The sequence below is a fragment of the Triticum aestivum genome, chromosome 6D (genome assembly GCF_018294505.1).
Source record: "Triticum aestivum cultivar Chinese Spring chromosome 6D, IWGSC CS RefSeq v2.1, whole genome shotgun sequence".
Taxonomy (NCBI): Eukaryota; Viridiplantae; Streptophyta; class Magnoliopsida; order Poales; family Poaceae; genus Triticum; species Triticum aestivum.
In genome coordinates this window covers 345,264,171-345,279,512 of record NC_057811.1, presented here as the reverse complement: position 1 = coordinate 345,279,512, position 15,342 = coordinate 345,264,171, and the positions used below count along the sequence as shown (strand labels likewise).

Sequence of the window (15,342 nt, the reverse complement as noted above, 5' to 3'; positions counted from 1 at the left end):
ATCACCCACTTTGCGGTGATATTTCCACCACCGTTGTTATCGTGAGCTAGTAGTTATGCCACCCCATCCGTCGTTATGTTTTATCGGTGTTCATGTAATAAATTGTTGAGCAGACTCCGCTCAACCTTGTATTATATTCAGTACTCCTGGTATTTTTCTTCTGTGACCAAGATATTGTCTACTAGTGAGAAGGAATTCTTCTTTACTGGTCCATAAAAGGGATTGGTCTTTCAATAAATATTTTATTGAAAAACCGGTCGTGACAATTTCTGGAAGAAGAGTTGTATATGATGCAACCAAAAGGTTTTGTCGATCCAAAGGGAGCTAACAAAGTGTGCAAGCTCCAGCGATCCATTTATGGACTGGTGCAAGCCTCTCGGAGTTGGAATAAACGCTTTGATAGTGTGATCAAAGCATTTGGTTTTGTACAGACTTTTGGAGAAGCTTGTATTTACAAGAAAGTGAGTGGGAGCTCTGTAGCATTTCTGATATTATATGTGGATGACATATTGTTGATTGGAAATGATATATAATTTTTGGATAGCATAAAGGGATACTTGAATAAGAGTTTTTCAATGAAGCTGCTTATATATTGGGCATCAAGATCTATAGAGATAGATCAAGACACTTAATTGGACTTTCACAAAGCACATACCTTGACAAAGTTTTGAAGAAGTTCAAAATGGATCAAGCAAAGAAAGGGTTCTTGCCTGTGTTACAAGGTGTGAAGTTGAGTAAGATTCAATGCTCGACCACTTCAGAAGATAGAGAGAAGATGAAAGATGTTCCCTATGCTTCAGCCATAGGCTCTATCATGTATGCAATGCTGTGTACCAGACCTGATGTGTGCCTTGATATAAGTCTAGCAGGGAGGTACCAAAGTAATCCAGGAGTGGATCACTGGACAGCGGTCAAGAACATCCTGAAATACCTGAAAAGGACTAAGGATATGTTTCTCGTTTATGGAGGTGACAAAGAGCTAGTCGTAAATGGTTACGTCGATGCAAGCTTTGACACTGATCCGGACAAGTCTAAATCGCAAACCGGATATGTGTTTACATTGAACGGTCGAGCTGTCAGTTGGTGCAGTTCTAAACAAAGCGTCGTGGCAGGATCTACGTGTGAAGCGGAGTACATAGCTGCTTCGGAAGCAGCAAATGAAGGAGTCTGGATGAAGGAGTTCATATCCGATCTAGGTGTCATACCTAGTGCATCGGGTCCAATGCAAATCTTTTGTGACAATACTGGTGCAATTGCCTTGGCGAAGGAATCCAGATTTCACAAGAGAACCAAGCACATCAAGAGACGCTTCAATTCCATCCGGGATCTAGTCCAGGTGGGAGACATAGAAATTTGCAAGATACATACGGATCTGAATGTTGCAGACCCGTTGTCTAAGCCTCTTCCACGAGCAAAACATGATCAGCACCAAGGCTCCACGGGTGTTAGAATCATCACTGTGTAATCTAGATTATTGACTCTAGTGCAAGTGGGAGACTGAAGGAAATATGCCCTAGAGGCAATAATAAAGTTATTATTTATTTCCTTATATCATGATAAATGTTTATTATTCATGCTAGAATTGTATTAACCGGAAACATAATACTTGTGTGAATACATAGACAAACAGAGTGTCACTAGTATGCCTCTACTTGACTAGCTCGTTGATCAAAGATGGTTATGTTTCCTAGCCATAGACATGAGTTGTCATTTGATTAACGGGGTCACATCATTAGGAGAATGATGTGATTGACTTGACCCATTCCGTTAGCTTAGCACTCGATCGTTTAGTATGTTGCTATTGCTTTCTTCATGACTTATACATGTTCCTATGACTATGAGATTATGCAACTCCCGTTTACCGGAGGAACACTTTGTGTGCTATCAAATGTCACAACGTAACTGGGTGATTATAAAGGTGCTCTACAGGTGTCTCCGAAGGTACTTGTTGGGTTGGCGTATTTCGAGATTAGGATTTGTCACTCCGATTGTCGGAGAGGTATCTCTGGGCCCACTCGGTAATGCACATCACTTAACCCTTGCAAGCATTGCAACTAATGAGTTAGTTGCAGGATGATGTATTACGGAATGAGTAAAGATACTTGTCGGTAACGAGATTGAACTAGGTATTGAGATACCGACGATCGAATCTCGGGCAAGTAACTTACCGATGACAAAGGGAACAACGTATGTTGTTATGCGGTCTGACCGATAAAGATCTTCGTAGAATATGTGGGAGCCAATATGAGCATCCAGGTTCCGCTATTGGTTATTGACCGGAGACGTGTCTCGGTCATGTCTACATAGTTCTCGAACCCGTAGGGTCCGCACGCTTAAAGTTTCGATGACAGTTATATTATGAGTTTATGAGTTTTGATGTACCAAAGGTTGTTCGGAGTCCCGGATGTGATCACGGACATGACGAGGAGTCTTGAAATGGTCGAGACATGAAGATTGATATATTGGAAGCCTATATTTGGATATCGGAAGTGTTCCGGGTGAAATCAGGATTTTACCGGAGTACCGGAGGGGTTACCGGAACCCCCCGAGGGTTTAATGGGCCATAGTGGGCCTTAGTGGAGAAGAGGAGAGGCGGCTAGGGCAGGGCCGCGCGCCCCTCCCCCTCTAGTCCGAATAGGACAAGGAGAGGGGGGCGGCGCCCCCCCTTTCCTTCCTCTCTTCCTCCTCTTTCCCCCCTTCTCCTAATCCAACAAGGAAGGGAGGGAGTCCTACTCCCGGTGGGAGTAGGACTCCTCCTGGCGCGCCTCCTCCTGGCCGGCCGCACCTCTCCCCTTGCTCCTTTATATACGGGGGCAGGGGCACCCCAAAGACACAACAATTGATTTGATTTTTTAGCCGTGTGCGGTGCCCCCCTCCACCATAGTCCACCTCGATAATACTGTAGCGGTGCTTAGGCGAAGCCCTGCATCGGTAGAACATCATCATCGTCACCACGCCGTCGTGCTGACGAAACTCTCCCTCAACACTCGGCTGGATCGGAGTTCGAGGGACGTCATCGGGCTGAACGTGTGCTGAACTCGGAGGTGCCGTGCGTTCGGTACTTGATCGGTCGGATCATGAAGACGTATGACTACATCAACCGCGTTGTGCTAACGCTTCCGCTTTCGGTCTACGAGGGTACGTGGACAACACTCTCCCCTCTCGTTGCTATGCATCACCATGATCTTGCGTGTGCGTAGGATATTTTTTGAAATTACTACGTTCCCCAACACTTACATCACTCATGACCCGCTTTTGCGCGGGCGAAGATAGCTGGCTAGCCCGTAGCGTCAACAGTACCTGCGACCCCCACTAGTAGAAAAAGAGGCTTCCATACGCCCCCATTAGTCCCCAAAATAATCGAACCGCGACAAAAGGGGTCTTTAGTCGCGGTTCGGGAGGAGACCCGCGACCAACTATCTGGGCCCAGCGCGCTCGGTCGACAGCTGGCGGACGGGAGGGGCTTTAGTCCCGGTTGGCCTGGCCAACCGGGACTAAAGGTCCCCGAAGGCCTTTAGTCGCGGTTGGCCAGGCCAACCGGGACTAAAGGCCCATCCAGCTGGCGGACGGGAGGGGCTTTAGTCCCGGTTGGCCCATCCAGTGGAGAAAGAAGAAAGTAAAAAAAGCGGGAAACAAGTTGACCAGCTCGGGATGCAGAAGAAACAATCGATCCCCCCGCTCATAGTGAAAGCTGGTCTGGAAGAGGACCCCGAGATCATAGCAGCTGCGGCAGCACTTGGATTGACTGTAGCGAGTGCCATGAAGCAAGCGTCCGAGATGGGTTTGACTCTTCGTGCCTTCTTAGGCCTTGAGGATGAGCCAGTATTTGAGATAGCATTACAATATGTGCGGAATGGGCCTCTCGTCGAGCCTGCGCGGGAAAAGAGTCTACCACCACAAATGCGAAATCTGCTACGTTGGTACAAGCAATTCATAACATGGGCCGACAAAGAATATGTTTATGCGGATGTTACAGATGAGCATCACACCAAACGGTACTCTATACAAGTTCTTATGAGTGAATTGTTCCAGCTGTTCAATCTGCGCGACCTCGACAAATCTATGCTGAGTTGCTACGTTTTGTAAGTGATTTATTTCTACCTCATCTCGTTCTTCATTGCCTGCACTATATATATATATATATATATATTGTCCTAACTATATTGTTGCGTATGCTATTGTGCAGATTGAAGATTTGGGAATGCAAAATAAGAAACATCCATGATGTTGGGTTCATTGACCCACATATCGTTAATGGACATGTCTTACAAAATCACCCTGAAGACGTGGAGAAAGACTTGTACAAGTTTCTTAGAAAGCATCAACTCAAAAGTCATATTCTATTTCCTTACCATTTTGGGTGAGTGTTTCTCTCTTGTGCCCATTCTCTTTTGTTTACTCCATGCATGGTATGTCTAATCGATGAGTTATGCGTGACTGTGCATGTAACGTGTCCGCAGGTTCCACTGGATTCTGCTAAATATTGAACTTCACACCTCCAGAGTTCTAATCATGGACTCCATGGATTCGGATCCAAAGCGTTGGGCCGACATGAGAAAAATGCTGCAAAAGTAATTATTTTCAATCATTTGAGCTCTATATCGATCGGTCTCTTTCGTTCATTTCCTAATATCAAGTAACTAATAACTCCCTTGTTCATTTAATTTTCTTTGCCCTGTAGGGTTTGGAGACGGTTCTCAGAAGAAATTGTCGGTGAATTCAAACATGAGCTAGATTTCAGAAGGTTAGTTAATGTGGATAAGCAGCCATCGGGGACCAATCTATGTGGATACTATGTTTGTGAGAACATCCGGAGACACACCTCTGAGCGGAAGGCATCGGATAGCGTGCGGAACGCGACGGATAACTTGCGGAGGAGGCTTAGTCCAGAAGCTCGCTTCCGACCAATTCAAGAAGAATTAGCAGGATTTTTCATGAGGGAAGTCATCAATCCTAAAGGGGAACACTATACCGAGGACGAAGAAATTTATATGCATACCCGAGATTGAAACTTGTTCGAAGTTGTATATGGTCATCCATCCTAATTGTGTATGGAAACTTGTTCGAAGTTGTATATGGTCACCCGAGATTGAATATATATTATATATTCCTCTTGAATTCTTCTTGTTTTAAATTTCATATGCATGTATATAGTAGCGTAGAATATGTGTACTGAAACTTCATCAAAATTAAAATAAAACACAAAATAAAATATAAAAGAAATAAAACACTACAAATTAAAAAGAAACCAGGTTTAGGGGGGCTAAAACCCTAAACCTACGAACGAGGCCTTTAGTCCCGGTTAGCCACGAGAACCGGGACTAAAGGTCCTCCGCCCCGACGGACCCCTGGCGGCCACGTGGACGGGCCTTTAGTCCCGGTCAGCCACGAGAACCGGGACTAAAGCCTTTACGCTTATTTAGTCCCGGTTGCACAGCCGGGACTAAAGGCTGTTGCGAACCGGGACTAAAGGGCTTTTTTCTACCAGTGCCCGGCACTTCTGAAGTCAGAAACGGCAACGGCAGGCCCCGACGCAACAAACACAAGCGTCGAAGCAACAATGACAATACCGAAGACACGGCGGTCAACGCCGGATTCAGTGGCTCCAAATCCGGTCAGCGGAAGAAGCAATTCAAAAGAAACAAAGACGGTTCATCTAGCTTGGACCGAATACTTGATCGACCTCGCCAGATTCACGGCACCCCCGACAAGCCTGCCAACCATACCAACAGAAGTTATTGGGTCTTCAAACAGGCCGGTAAGTTAAATACCGAACATAAGGAGAAAGGGTGCCCAACGAGGACGACGATGAGGAGCCTCGCCCATCGAGCACAGGGGCAGAAGAAAATTTCCCCCAGGGTCAAAACGGTGAATATGATATACGTTACTCACATCCCCAAGCGGGAGCGCAAGCGCGCGTTAAGGGACGTCTATGCGATAGAGCCAGTCGCCCCAAAATTCAACCCATGGTCAGCCTGTCCGATCACTTTCGATCGCAGAGACCATCCGACCAGTATCCGTCAATCCAATTATTGATGGATTCCACCTCACGCGAGTCCTCATGGACGGCGGCAGCAGCCTTAACCTGCTCTATCAGGACACAGTCCGCAAAATGGGTATTGATCCGTCAAGAGTCAAGCCCACCAAAACTACCTTTAAAGAAGTAATACCTGGTGTAGAGGCCCGCTGCACGGGCTCAATCACATTGGAAGTCGTCTTCGGCTCGCCAGACAACTTCCGAAGCGAAGACTTGATCTTCGACATCGTCCCTTTCCGCAGTGGCTATCATGCACTACTCGGACGAACCGCGTTCGCTCGCTTTAATGCGATCCCGCACTATGCCTATCTCCTCAAACACAAGATGTCTGGACCACGCGCTGTTATAACAGTCAATGGAAACATGAAGCGCTAGGCTACCACCTTTAGATGCGGAGAGTGCCTCTTCTACATGATTTCATGGCGGCAGGGTGATGGACGTCTACTCTTGTCAATATCACATGCTGCCGTCAAAATGATTATTAGCGGCACACGCAATTTCTGAAAGATGGATGAGCGCCAATCAGTGTCAAAACTGTTACTTCTTCTGATTCAAATTTATTGTGGCATCTTTAGGACTAATTTTATTTGTGGGGAATCAAAACTGCTAATTAGTGGGTAGAAACTGGAACTCACTAAAAAAACAATACGAACAGGGAACATCGACAGGAAAGGTGGGGCTCCAGTTTATTTATCAGCATTGAAGGCGAGGGAAAAGGCCTATCTTGCTTGCGAAATACAATGTCAAGAGACCAACACAGCCACCGATCAAATTTCTCGGTGGCAAAGAACATGACTAGCAGTACAAGAATATCAATCAACCTAAACGAATTAACAGGGGACGGCAACATCATTCGACCCTAGCTACGGTTTCCAGCGCTGCAAAACTGTCGCCTCGGAAACTAGTCATCTCCTGTTTGTTCATAGCGAGTGCTTCTTCCACCTCACCAAGGAGTTCAGGAACTCCATCACCTGCACGAGAACCAAACGATCAGGAATCCACTCGCTGAACAGAGCCAGCAGGAGCAGAGCACAATAAAACTAGAAAGAGCTTTACTTCAGACGGGTCCCTGAGCGAGTAGAAGGCTTCGGTTTCCTTGGGCACCTGCGAGACCAGTATCCCGTATCCGCAGTTCCTCTCCCGAAGCACCTGATGGAACCAACGGGGAAGAAAACCATGAGCTTACAGTTTACAATTGGATCAAAGATCTGAATGGACTGCACAGCTGCCGGAGAAAGAAATGGGAACCTTGAACGCGTCTTCGTCGGTGCGGTCGTCGCCGATGTAGATGGGGATCACGTTCTCGGAGTCGCTCAGCCCGAGCGACTGAAGCAGGAACTCGACGGCCTTCCCCTTGTCCCAGTCGATCACCGGACGAACCTCTAAAACCATTCGCCCGTTGGTCACTTTGAGAGCGGGGAAGTCCTCCAGCACCTCGTTTACGAGCCGTGCGACCAGCTCCCAGTCCTGCGATCAGCAAGCGGGCAAAACTGTCAGGCGAATCTGCAGTGCAGGTGCATGCCGTCCATGGAAGGAGAGACCGAGAGAAGAGGCAAAACAGAGCATCCAGTGCTTGAGGCGCAGGGTTTCTTTTTACCTTCTCGTCTACGTTGCGGTAATGAACAGACACGCAGAACTTGTTGTCCTCAACGCTCGCGCCTTCGATTCCGCTCGTGACTTCCAAGAGGGCCTTGGAAACCTGTTGCCGAAAATACCCATTAGTACAACACAAGAATCACTGAACTTTGCATGAATGGAATCCCTGTCATTTTCTGAAGTTTCAGCTGTCCAGTCGACTAAAGTATTACAGTTTGTCAGCTTCATCAGAGTTAAGTAAGAAGAAGCGCACCTCATCGATCATAGGCAGAAAATCGCGAGCAGGTTGGAAGAGGTTGGCTTCTTTGCCCTACAAGTAGAGTTCAGGAACCGTAAGAATTGCAATAATAACATATTTTTGTTTATGCGAAAAGACCGGGAATGTTATCATCTCTGAAACAAATGAGCAGGAAATGCTCACCTTTTCAGTATTGTGTTCATAATGTGCTGAAGAAGATGTCATTATGTCCATCCCATGACTTCCAGCATAGCAGAGTTCCTTCAGTTTTACGAATTCAAGAACCTGCATAAATCAGAGTGAAACCATCAAATTAATCAGGCATTAATAACATATCACTAGGATTCTGATATCCAACATGCATATATCAAATTAATCAGGCATACAATTGCATATCACTGGGGAGGATTCTGATATCAGTACAGGTGACATGTGCAAAGAGTTAGTATAGTCATCAGTACCTTCTTCCGGGACCTTCCGCTGACGATGGCGGCGGGGAAGTATTTGGCGACGTTTCTCACAGCAGCTCTCATCTAAGGTGAGAAAAAGTTTTTGGGACAACTATAAGCAGGTGCTCATCGGTTGATAACCAAGAAATGTTACTAGTTTAAGCAGGTTATTCTGATTTACCACAGGGGACATGACGGCTTTTTCAGGGTCGTCGACGATCGGCGACAGTGTGCCATCGTAGTCCAAGAAGACCGCAATCTTCTTGCCTTGTGCACTGGCTACGATCTGCTTGAAGGAAGCCAGAGCAGAGGGGCATTTTGCCTGCAGCACAAGACGCATATCTGTAAATTTCTTCAGAAGAGGCATTGTAACTAGACTACGGCTCAATAAGTCAATCTTCTTACCATCCATGCACTGTAGGCAGGATCTTCTTCAGGCAGGTTTTCCTGGCCGAAGACCACGTTGTGCTTCTTACGTGGCGACGAGGATTTCATGGCATCCAGCAGCCCGCTCACGAGGACCTCCTCGATCTTGCGCCTGCTGACGTTTACGCCGGCGCCACCAGCGCCGGAGTAACCCCCGGGCCTGACTGAAAACGGCATCATGTTGGAAGGCAGCACTCCCATCAACGACTGGCTCATTGCCATCGGATCACTGATGACCGGTGAGCCGTTGCTCAAATCCATCGGGTCGGACGAAGAAAAAGTGTGCTCGGTACGGCGGTCGTCTCTCTTTCAGCTGGATTTTCTTAGCCCACTGTCTTGTCGATGAAGAACCACTTCTTCAGCGTTTTCTTGTCACTGCAGGTGTGGAGGAAGTTCATCAACAGAAGAGTACCTGAGAACTGAGGACAGAAGGTAGGATGGCGTTAGGGAAAGGGCGTCTGCTCCATGAGAAAAGGGAAGGTAATTCAGGATGATATTTACCTTGTCATGCAGAGAGAGATGACACATCTATATCACAAGACTGGATTGGCACATAGGAAAAGCCATGCAAAGCCAGCTCCGTTAACTCCAATGTTCAGAATGATGCAGAGGCTGAGGTTTCAACTTCCTTTCCGAAAAAACTCCGATGTTCAGAAGGTGTCACTGCACGCATCAAGAAGAAGAGGATCTTTTCAGTTACCCGGAAAGACCAAATAGCAGGCTGTTACTTCCATGACGTCGACAACCACACATGGATCAAGTGTCAAGCCATGTTAAATCTGTGTCTCTATCGTGATAGAGGAAGAAAACAACATCCAGAAAAAGCAGAAAGAAAAGGGAAAATGTCAAAGTAAAAACTTGCAGATAGCTGGGTTGGCCTTAACCATGGTTAAGGTACGGTAAACTAATTGCCAAAAGAAATATGATGCTTAACCTTGTACTATTAACATTTTCTGAAAGAATATAAACATCTGCAATGATATGCCGACCCAATCACTGATGTCTGATGCCATGTGTGCTCTGGCCCAGGTGTTAATGCCCTGGTGAGTGTTTCTGTTTCTGCTTCTGAACTTAAGAACGGTAGGTAAACCTAACGCATCTATATTCTGTACGCAAGTTTAGCGCGATTAAATTGCGAGAGGCGCGAATCTGAAGAAATCAATTGTACCGCTATAAGCCATGACCGAAGCGTAAGAACGTCAGCTCCTGTGTTGTAACCAAGCTATGATGGAAGCATGAGAACGTCAGGTTACAGCAGGTTCGTGGGAAAAGGCCAAGTTTCAAACGTTTGACTTGACTATCAGTTCGGTAATTCAACCTTGTTCTCGACGACCAAATCTTCAGCGGAAGATTTGTAAGAAACGAAATAATTAATAGAACCTCGCCCATATACACACTGCTAAATGCTATGGAGTAAAAAATATGCAGGACATTAGCAAATCAGTCTAAGGGGATTCAATGGTAATCAAGAGAAGGGGATTCAGTCCAATAGCAGGCTCTGGTCCCCTGGCAAATTGCAACCAGTTATTATCTGGCAAATTTCATAGTGAGAGAGAGGAGGAGGAGGACGAAGAGAAGAGTCCCCCAGCAAATTTCAGCCCAGCTTTGGCACTTGCTGTGCCTTTCGGCAGAAGTATCAACACGAAAGAACATGGAAGAACACTCCTCGAGAACAAATATTTGACCAACCGAGCATTGCATGCGAGCAAGTAAACTAGGCGACTGGCTAGGAGAAGAAGAACATGCACACCTTAGTATGAAAGGGACTTGGATTGGACGAGAGCGGGGGGTCGAACAATACGCGAGGAGAGGAAGGAGAGGAGAGAGGGGGAGAGCGGCGTCGATGCCAAGACTATTTATAGAGGCGCTGGGAAAAAAAGGGCGAGGAAAATCTTGAAGAATTCAATGGCGCCTACATGTTTTTGTTACGCCATGTATTTGCTAGGTTCACTCGGGGAAGCCCACGCGATTTCAAACATTTTCTTCTTCTTTTTTTCATCCAGATTCATCGAACACAGACACATGATATAACCACATTGCACTACCCTTCACTTACAAAAATAAGTACAAAATATCTACACCTATATCTATTCTATATTGGTGAGCCCTCAACATATTTAGCATGTAATTAATTACTTACAATATTCATGCCTGAGCTAATCATATAATTAATGCATAAATAATATCCTACCTAATATGTGTGTGCAATCAATATATGTCTAATATCAATGTGCTTTTTTTTTTTGCGGAAAAATATAAACGTGCATTGCACTTACCCACCTACTTTTTTTTGAGGAAATGCCATCATGGCTGCTTTATTGAACTTTTAATAAGGTTACATCGTTTGCAAGATCAGGAACTAGAAAATCTGGGGGTTCATCGACCCACTTAGAGGAGCTGTTACTATGATAAGCATACTTAGCTAGGCTGTGTGCCACCATATTTGCTTCGCGATTACAGTGTAAGAAATGCACTGAACCAATTATGCCTGCTAAGATAAAACATTCTGCATAAATTGAGGCTCCATTCCATATTCTTTCTTGCCCTGAACAAGCATCAATCACTTGAGTGCTAGTATTTACTATGGAAAATATATGGCAAAAGAAAAATAATACATTCATGTTTGAGGCATCCAATCATGTGTTATTATTTGCATTCTGAATATTACTTTACATATATAGTGGCAACTTCATAAAATCATTGAATGGCAACTTTGGGTCTCAATTATTTTTTGTTGAAACTTAAGCAAGTAAGATGTACTTGCAAAATCCTCGACGATGCAAACAAGGGCATTATAAATCGGCCAAGCGGTTTAGCCTGAAGATTTTTATTTTTTTTTGGTGTGGAGCACGATTGCCCGTGGTGAGAAGTCGTGTAAACATTTGCTCATTATATTTTCCATATTTTGTTTGACCGATCCCAATAAACATTTTGCATTTTAAGAGGCAAGTTAGAGAAGATTAATAACACCCCTCCCAAGGTGTAATAGCTATTCTCGAAAAAGGAGGATCATCTACACCTTGTGATCTATCTGGAAAAGGAGGATCACAAGACTGCATGCTAAAACGTTCAGGTGCATGGACAGTTAGGGCATCTCCAACGTTGATCCTCAAACCAGACACCGTATCCGTCCGCGGACCGAGGGGCCAGTCCTCGGACACTGATGCGGGAGCCGGCCATCCAGTCATAGCAGCATACATTTCAAACCGGATTTCAACAAACCAGACGAATTACATAAACCGGATGATTTTCATCTAAACCGGAGCATATTCATTACACTTTCAATATATTTTAATTAAAAAATCGACCAGACCTAAACCTAGCTTACGGCGCCGCCCGTCCCCCACGTCCTTGATTTTCCCTTCCAGAGATCACCGGGCTCATCTCGTCGTCTCCATGAGCGGGGAAAGAGGGGTAGAATGGCGTCGATGCCAAGACTATTTATAAAGGCGGAGGCCAGAAAAAATCTTGAAGAATTCAATGGCGCCTACATGTTTTTGTTACGCAATGTATTTGCTAGATGCACTCGCAGGAGTGCACGTGGAGTTCAGACCATTCTCTTTCGTCCAGATTCATCGAACAAGGACTCGTGATAGCTGTTGAAAAAGGAGTAAAATTAGGTCAATTCACTGGTTGTCGAGTATGTTGCCTCTCCGCATGTTGCACATATCAGATCCAGTATCAAAACTTTTATGGAGACAAAGTCAACCATGAAGATAAATTGTACTCCTCTTATCTGAATTTTTTTTTCCGCGCATAACTCCTCTTATCTGAATTAATTGGCATGGTCTCTATACAACGTCTTCATTACATTGTATAGAGACTGTGTCAACTAATTCGGATTAGGGGAAGTGTCAATGTGAATATGCGCAAAACATTTAGAATTTTGAAAAGTTTTAAAAAGATCTCAATGACATCAGATTTTTCGCCGTATCCGCAAGCATGCAGATTGCAAGGGAAATATGGGTTGCCCTAGAGTGTTACCATTCTCAGGTCCACATGCTAGTCGTGTCCATTAAAATGTAAACAACACTTGTCATGAAAATTATTTTATATATTTGCATTTTCCAAATTTAATTCTGTACTATATTCAGCGCCACCAAAGTTCTATTTGGAGATTGTATCCATATCTATTACGGAAATTATTTGAAAAGGACTAAGTAATATCACAATGTTTTTGCATGCAAGAGGACAAACTTATCGATCATGCTTTGCTTCTTATAATAGATCACACAACTTTCGTGCCAATGTGAATCTGTGCAAGTGCAGAACCTCATTGTGTATATCGATGATCACATCTTTTGTGTGTACCCTGAGTTCATACTCGCTCTGTCTAATAAATTTGACTCTGTGCATCACAATGAGGCCAAAGACTGCCCTTCTTTTTCTTCCGTGAGTTCATATAGTTGCAATGTTTCATATCACTTGAACCTGATAAAGAGATTTCATATAATGCATGCAGTGTAAGTTGTGTGAAAAAAAACATTTCTCGCCTTTTTCTATTAAATGGTCAATTCGTTTCCCTAAAAAGAACTGATGAATTTGTTTTATTCATCTTCTATCTATTTCAGAGTACACATCCAAAACAACTGAATTGAGGCTAGGGAATACCAAATCCAAATCGGAATAGCATGACATACGATTTTTTTCAAAACTATCACTTTTTTGTAGCAATTTCGGAAACTATAGCACAGAATGAAAAAAATGCAAAACTATGACCCTGTCGGCCTCGTGTGGGCTGAAAAGGTAGTTTTCGGCCAGGCTAAGGCCCAAGTGGGCTTTTCGGCCGCGCTTTGGCCGAAGACATGCGTACCTGGGCCGAAAAGTAGGTGTCGGTGAGGGCCCGGCCAAAAATAGTAGCTTCGGCCTCCCGGCGGCCGAAATGGGCCGTTTTCGGCCACCCCGCGACCGAAGTGGGCCTTTTCGGCCAGGCGTCGACCGAAGTGGTTTTCAGCCACCAGTCGACCGAAAAGGTGCGGATAAGCCCGCACCGTCTCCTTCCTCTCGCTCGCCTCTGTTCTTCCTTTCTGTCTCTCTTGTTCTTCTCTGTACCTCGCCACCCTGCGCCGATCTTCCTCCATTTGCCCCGCATTTGCATATCCAACCCACAGAATCGGTAGATCGTAGCAATCCCCACTAGCCTACGGTGTTATTTTTTGCTATGGGATAGTTTTTGATGCGTTTGGGGGAGCCATGGGGGAGGAGCCATGGTGGAGAGGAGGACGGGCAGTAGGTGGGGTGAGTAGTAGCAGCAGCTGTGGAGGAGGAGGTGGTGAGGAGGAGGAGCAGCTTGGGGGCTGACCGGAGTTGAACCTCCAGTCGTCGAGGGGGCGGCGCTGTCGTTGTCCGGTGATGCAAGTACTTCGCGAGGTGGCCGGTGCCGCTGAGTCGAAGAGAGAAGCAAGAAGCTAGGAACACATGCTTCGAAGGTATAACCACGTCGTCACAAATTTTATCTAAATTGTATAGTTTAGTTAGTGTATATAAGTCATATTGCGAATTTAGTGTTAATATATTTGTGGAGGCATTTTAGCGCATAGTTCGTGTAACGGGTAATATTAGTGTTTGTTGTGATTAATGAGAAGATGACAATGTCTGACAGGTGAAAATGTCTAAATCAGTAAATCTGAATGTTTACTACGGCGCTGGTAATGTTCGATATAATGAGTTAGGGGTTGATCTTAGCAAGTTTAAAAATAGCGTCATGACACTAAGACCCGAACAGACTGGACATTAGACAGTTGAAGTATTGGTTGACAACTAGTTTCGGGCTGGATCCTGAAGTATGTTCCGTCAGTATTCATGCATTGTGGACCAAATCTTGTAAAAATGTCAAGTGGGAGTTGATGCCGATAGATAGGAGCCAGCATTGGTTGTCCCTGTTAAGACGCTGCCGAGACCGAAGAATCCACCCATATGCACTTGTGCAACCTATGCCGAAGGAGGAGAATACCGTACAACTCCACAGGGGTTATGAACCCGGCCAAGGCAGTGAAGTGGCTAACGAGATTGTTTTATCCGGGTCACAACCACAAGATGTGGATGCTAGCCAACCCGAGAAAGAGTCGGACTACGTACCACGTAATGTTTGTGGTCCTGATACTGGGCAGAGTAGCCAGTCGATAATATTAGCTGGTTCTGGTTTTGCTGATGGGGATGAGGAAGGGGATGAAATGCAGAGGGTGATGGAGGAAGAGGACGAGGATGGATTGGTGGAGGAACTGGATTCTGAAAATTCTGAGGATGAAGTGGAGGTACCGATTCCTTCTGCATGGGAGCAGGACATATCTACCGGCCTTACGGTCAACGATGGCCATGAGACTCCATGGCAGTATAATCTGAACCAAGTATAGATAGGGGCTATGTTTGATACAAAGAAAAAATTGAAGTATGCGGTGATAAAGTGGGCTATGTCTACGCAGAGGGTTTTCCGGACACACATATCAAGTCCAACAAACTATACCGTGAAATGTGTTGAAACAGGTTGTCCTGGGAAGGTGCACGGGCACGTGCCGAAGTATGACATCCACTGGGTTGTCACCATGTCGTCCCACATAATTGTGTGAGGAAGAACCTGCTGGTGAAGCATCCGAACC

General features: G+C 45.3%; 1 protein-coding gene across 1 annotated transcript; it reads right to left on the bottom strand.

Moving 5' to 3' along the window:
- Nucleotides 1-6,698: 6,698 nt before the first annotated feature.
- Nucleotides 6,699-10,589, bottom strand: LOC123145030 (probable trehalose-phosphate phosphatase 1). The gene is made up of 11 exons (XM_044564324.1): nt 10,497-10,589; nt 9,248-9,409; nt 8,726-9,165; nt 8,502-8,642; nt 8,333-8,404; nt 8,055-8,156; nt 7,887-7,943; nt 7,635-7,736; nt 7,286-7,504; nt 7,094-7,186; nt 6,699-7,008 (listed from the first exon to the last, which is right to left on the bottom strand). The coding sequence occupies exons 3-11, from the start codon at nt 9,005-9,007 to the stop codon at nt 6,958-6,960; spliced, it is 1,119 nt and encodes a 372-aa protein (XP_044420259.1). The 5' UTR covers nt 9,008-9,165; nt 9,248-9,409; nt 10,497-10,589; the 3' UTR covers nt 6,699-6,957.
- Between the last annotated feature and the right edge of the window lie 4,753 nt (nt 10,590-15,342).

Excerpts from the sequence above, each read along its gene's own strand:
- LOC123145030 (XM_044564324.1), bottom strand. The coding sequence starts at position 9,007 with ATGGATTTGAGCAACGGCTCACCGGTCATCAGTGATCCGATGGCAATG. Across the intron at positions 8,405-8,501 it reads AAGCCGTCATGTCCCCTGTG|ATGAGAGCTGCTGTGAGAAA; the intron begins GTAAATCAGAAT and ends TTCTCACCTTAG. Across the intron at positions 7,944-8,054 it reads ATGAACACAATACTGAAAAG|GGCAAAGAAGCCAACCTCTT; the intron begins GTGAGCATTTCC and ends CTCTACTTGTAG.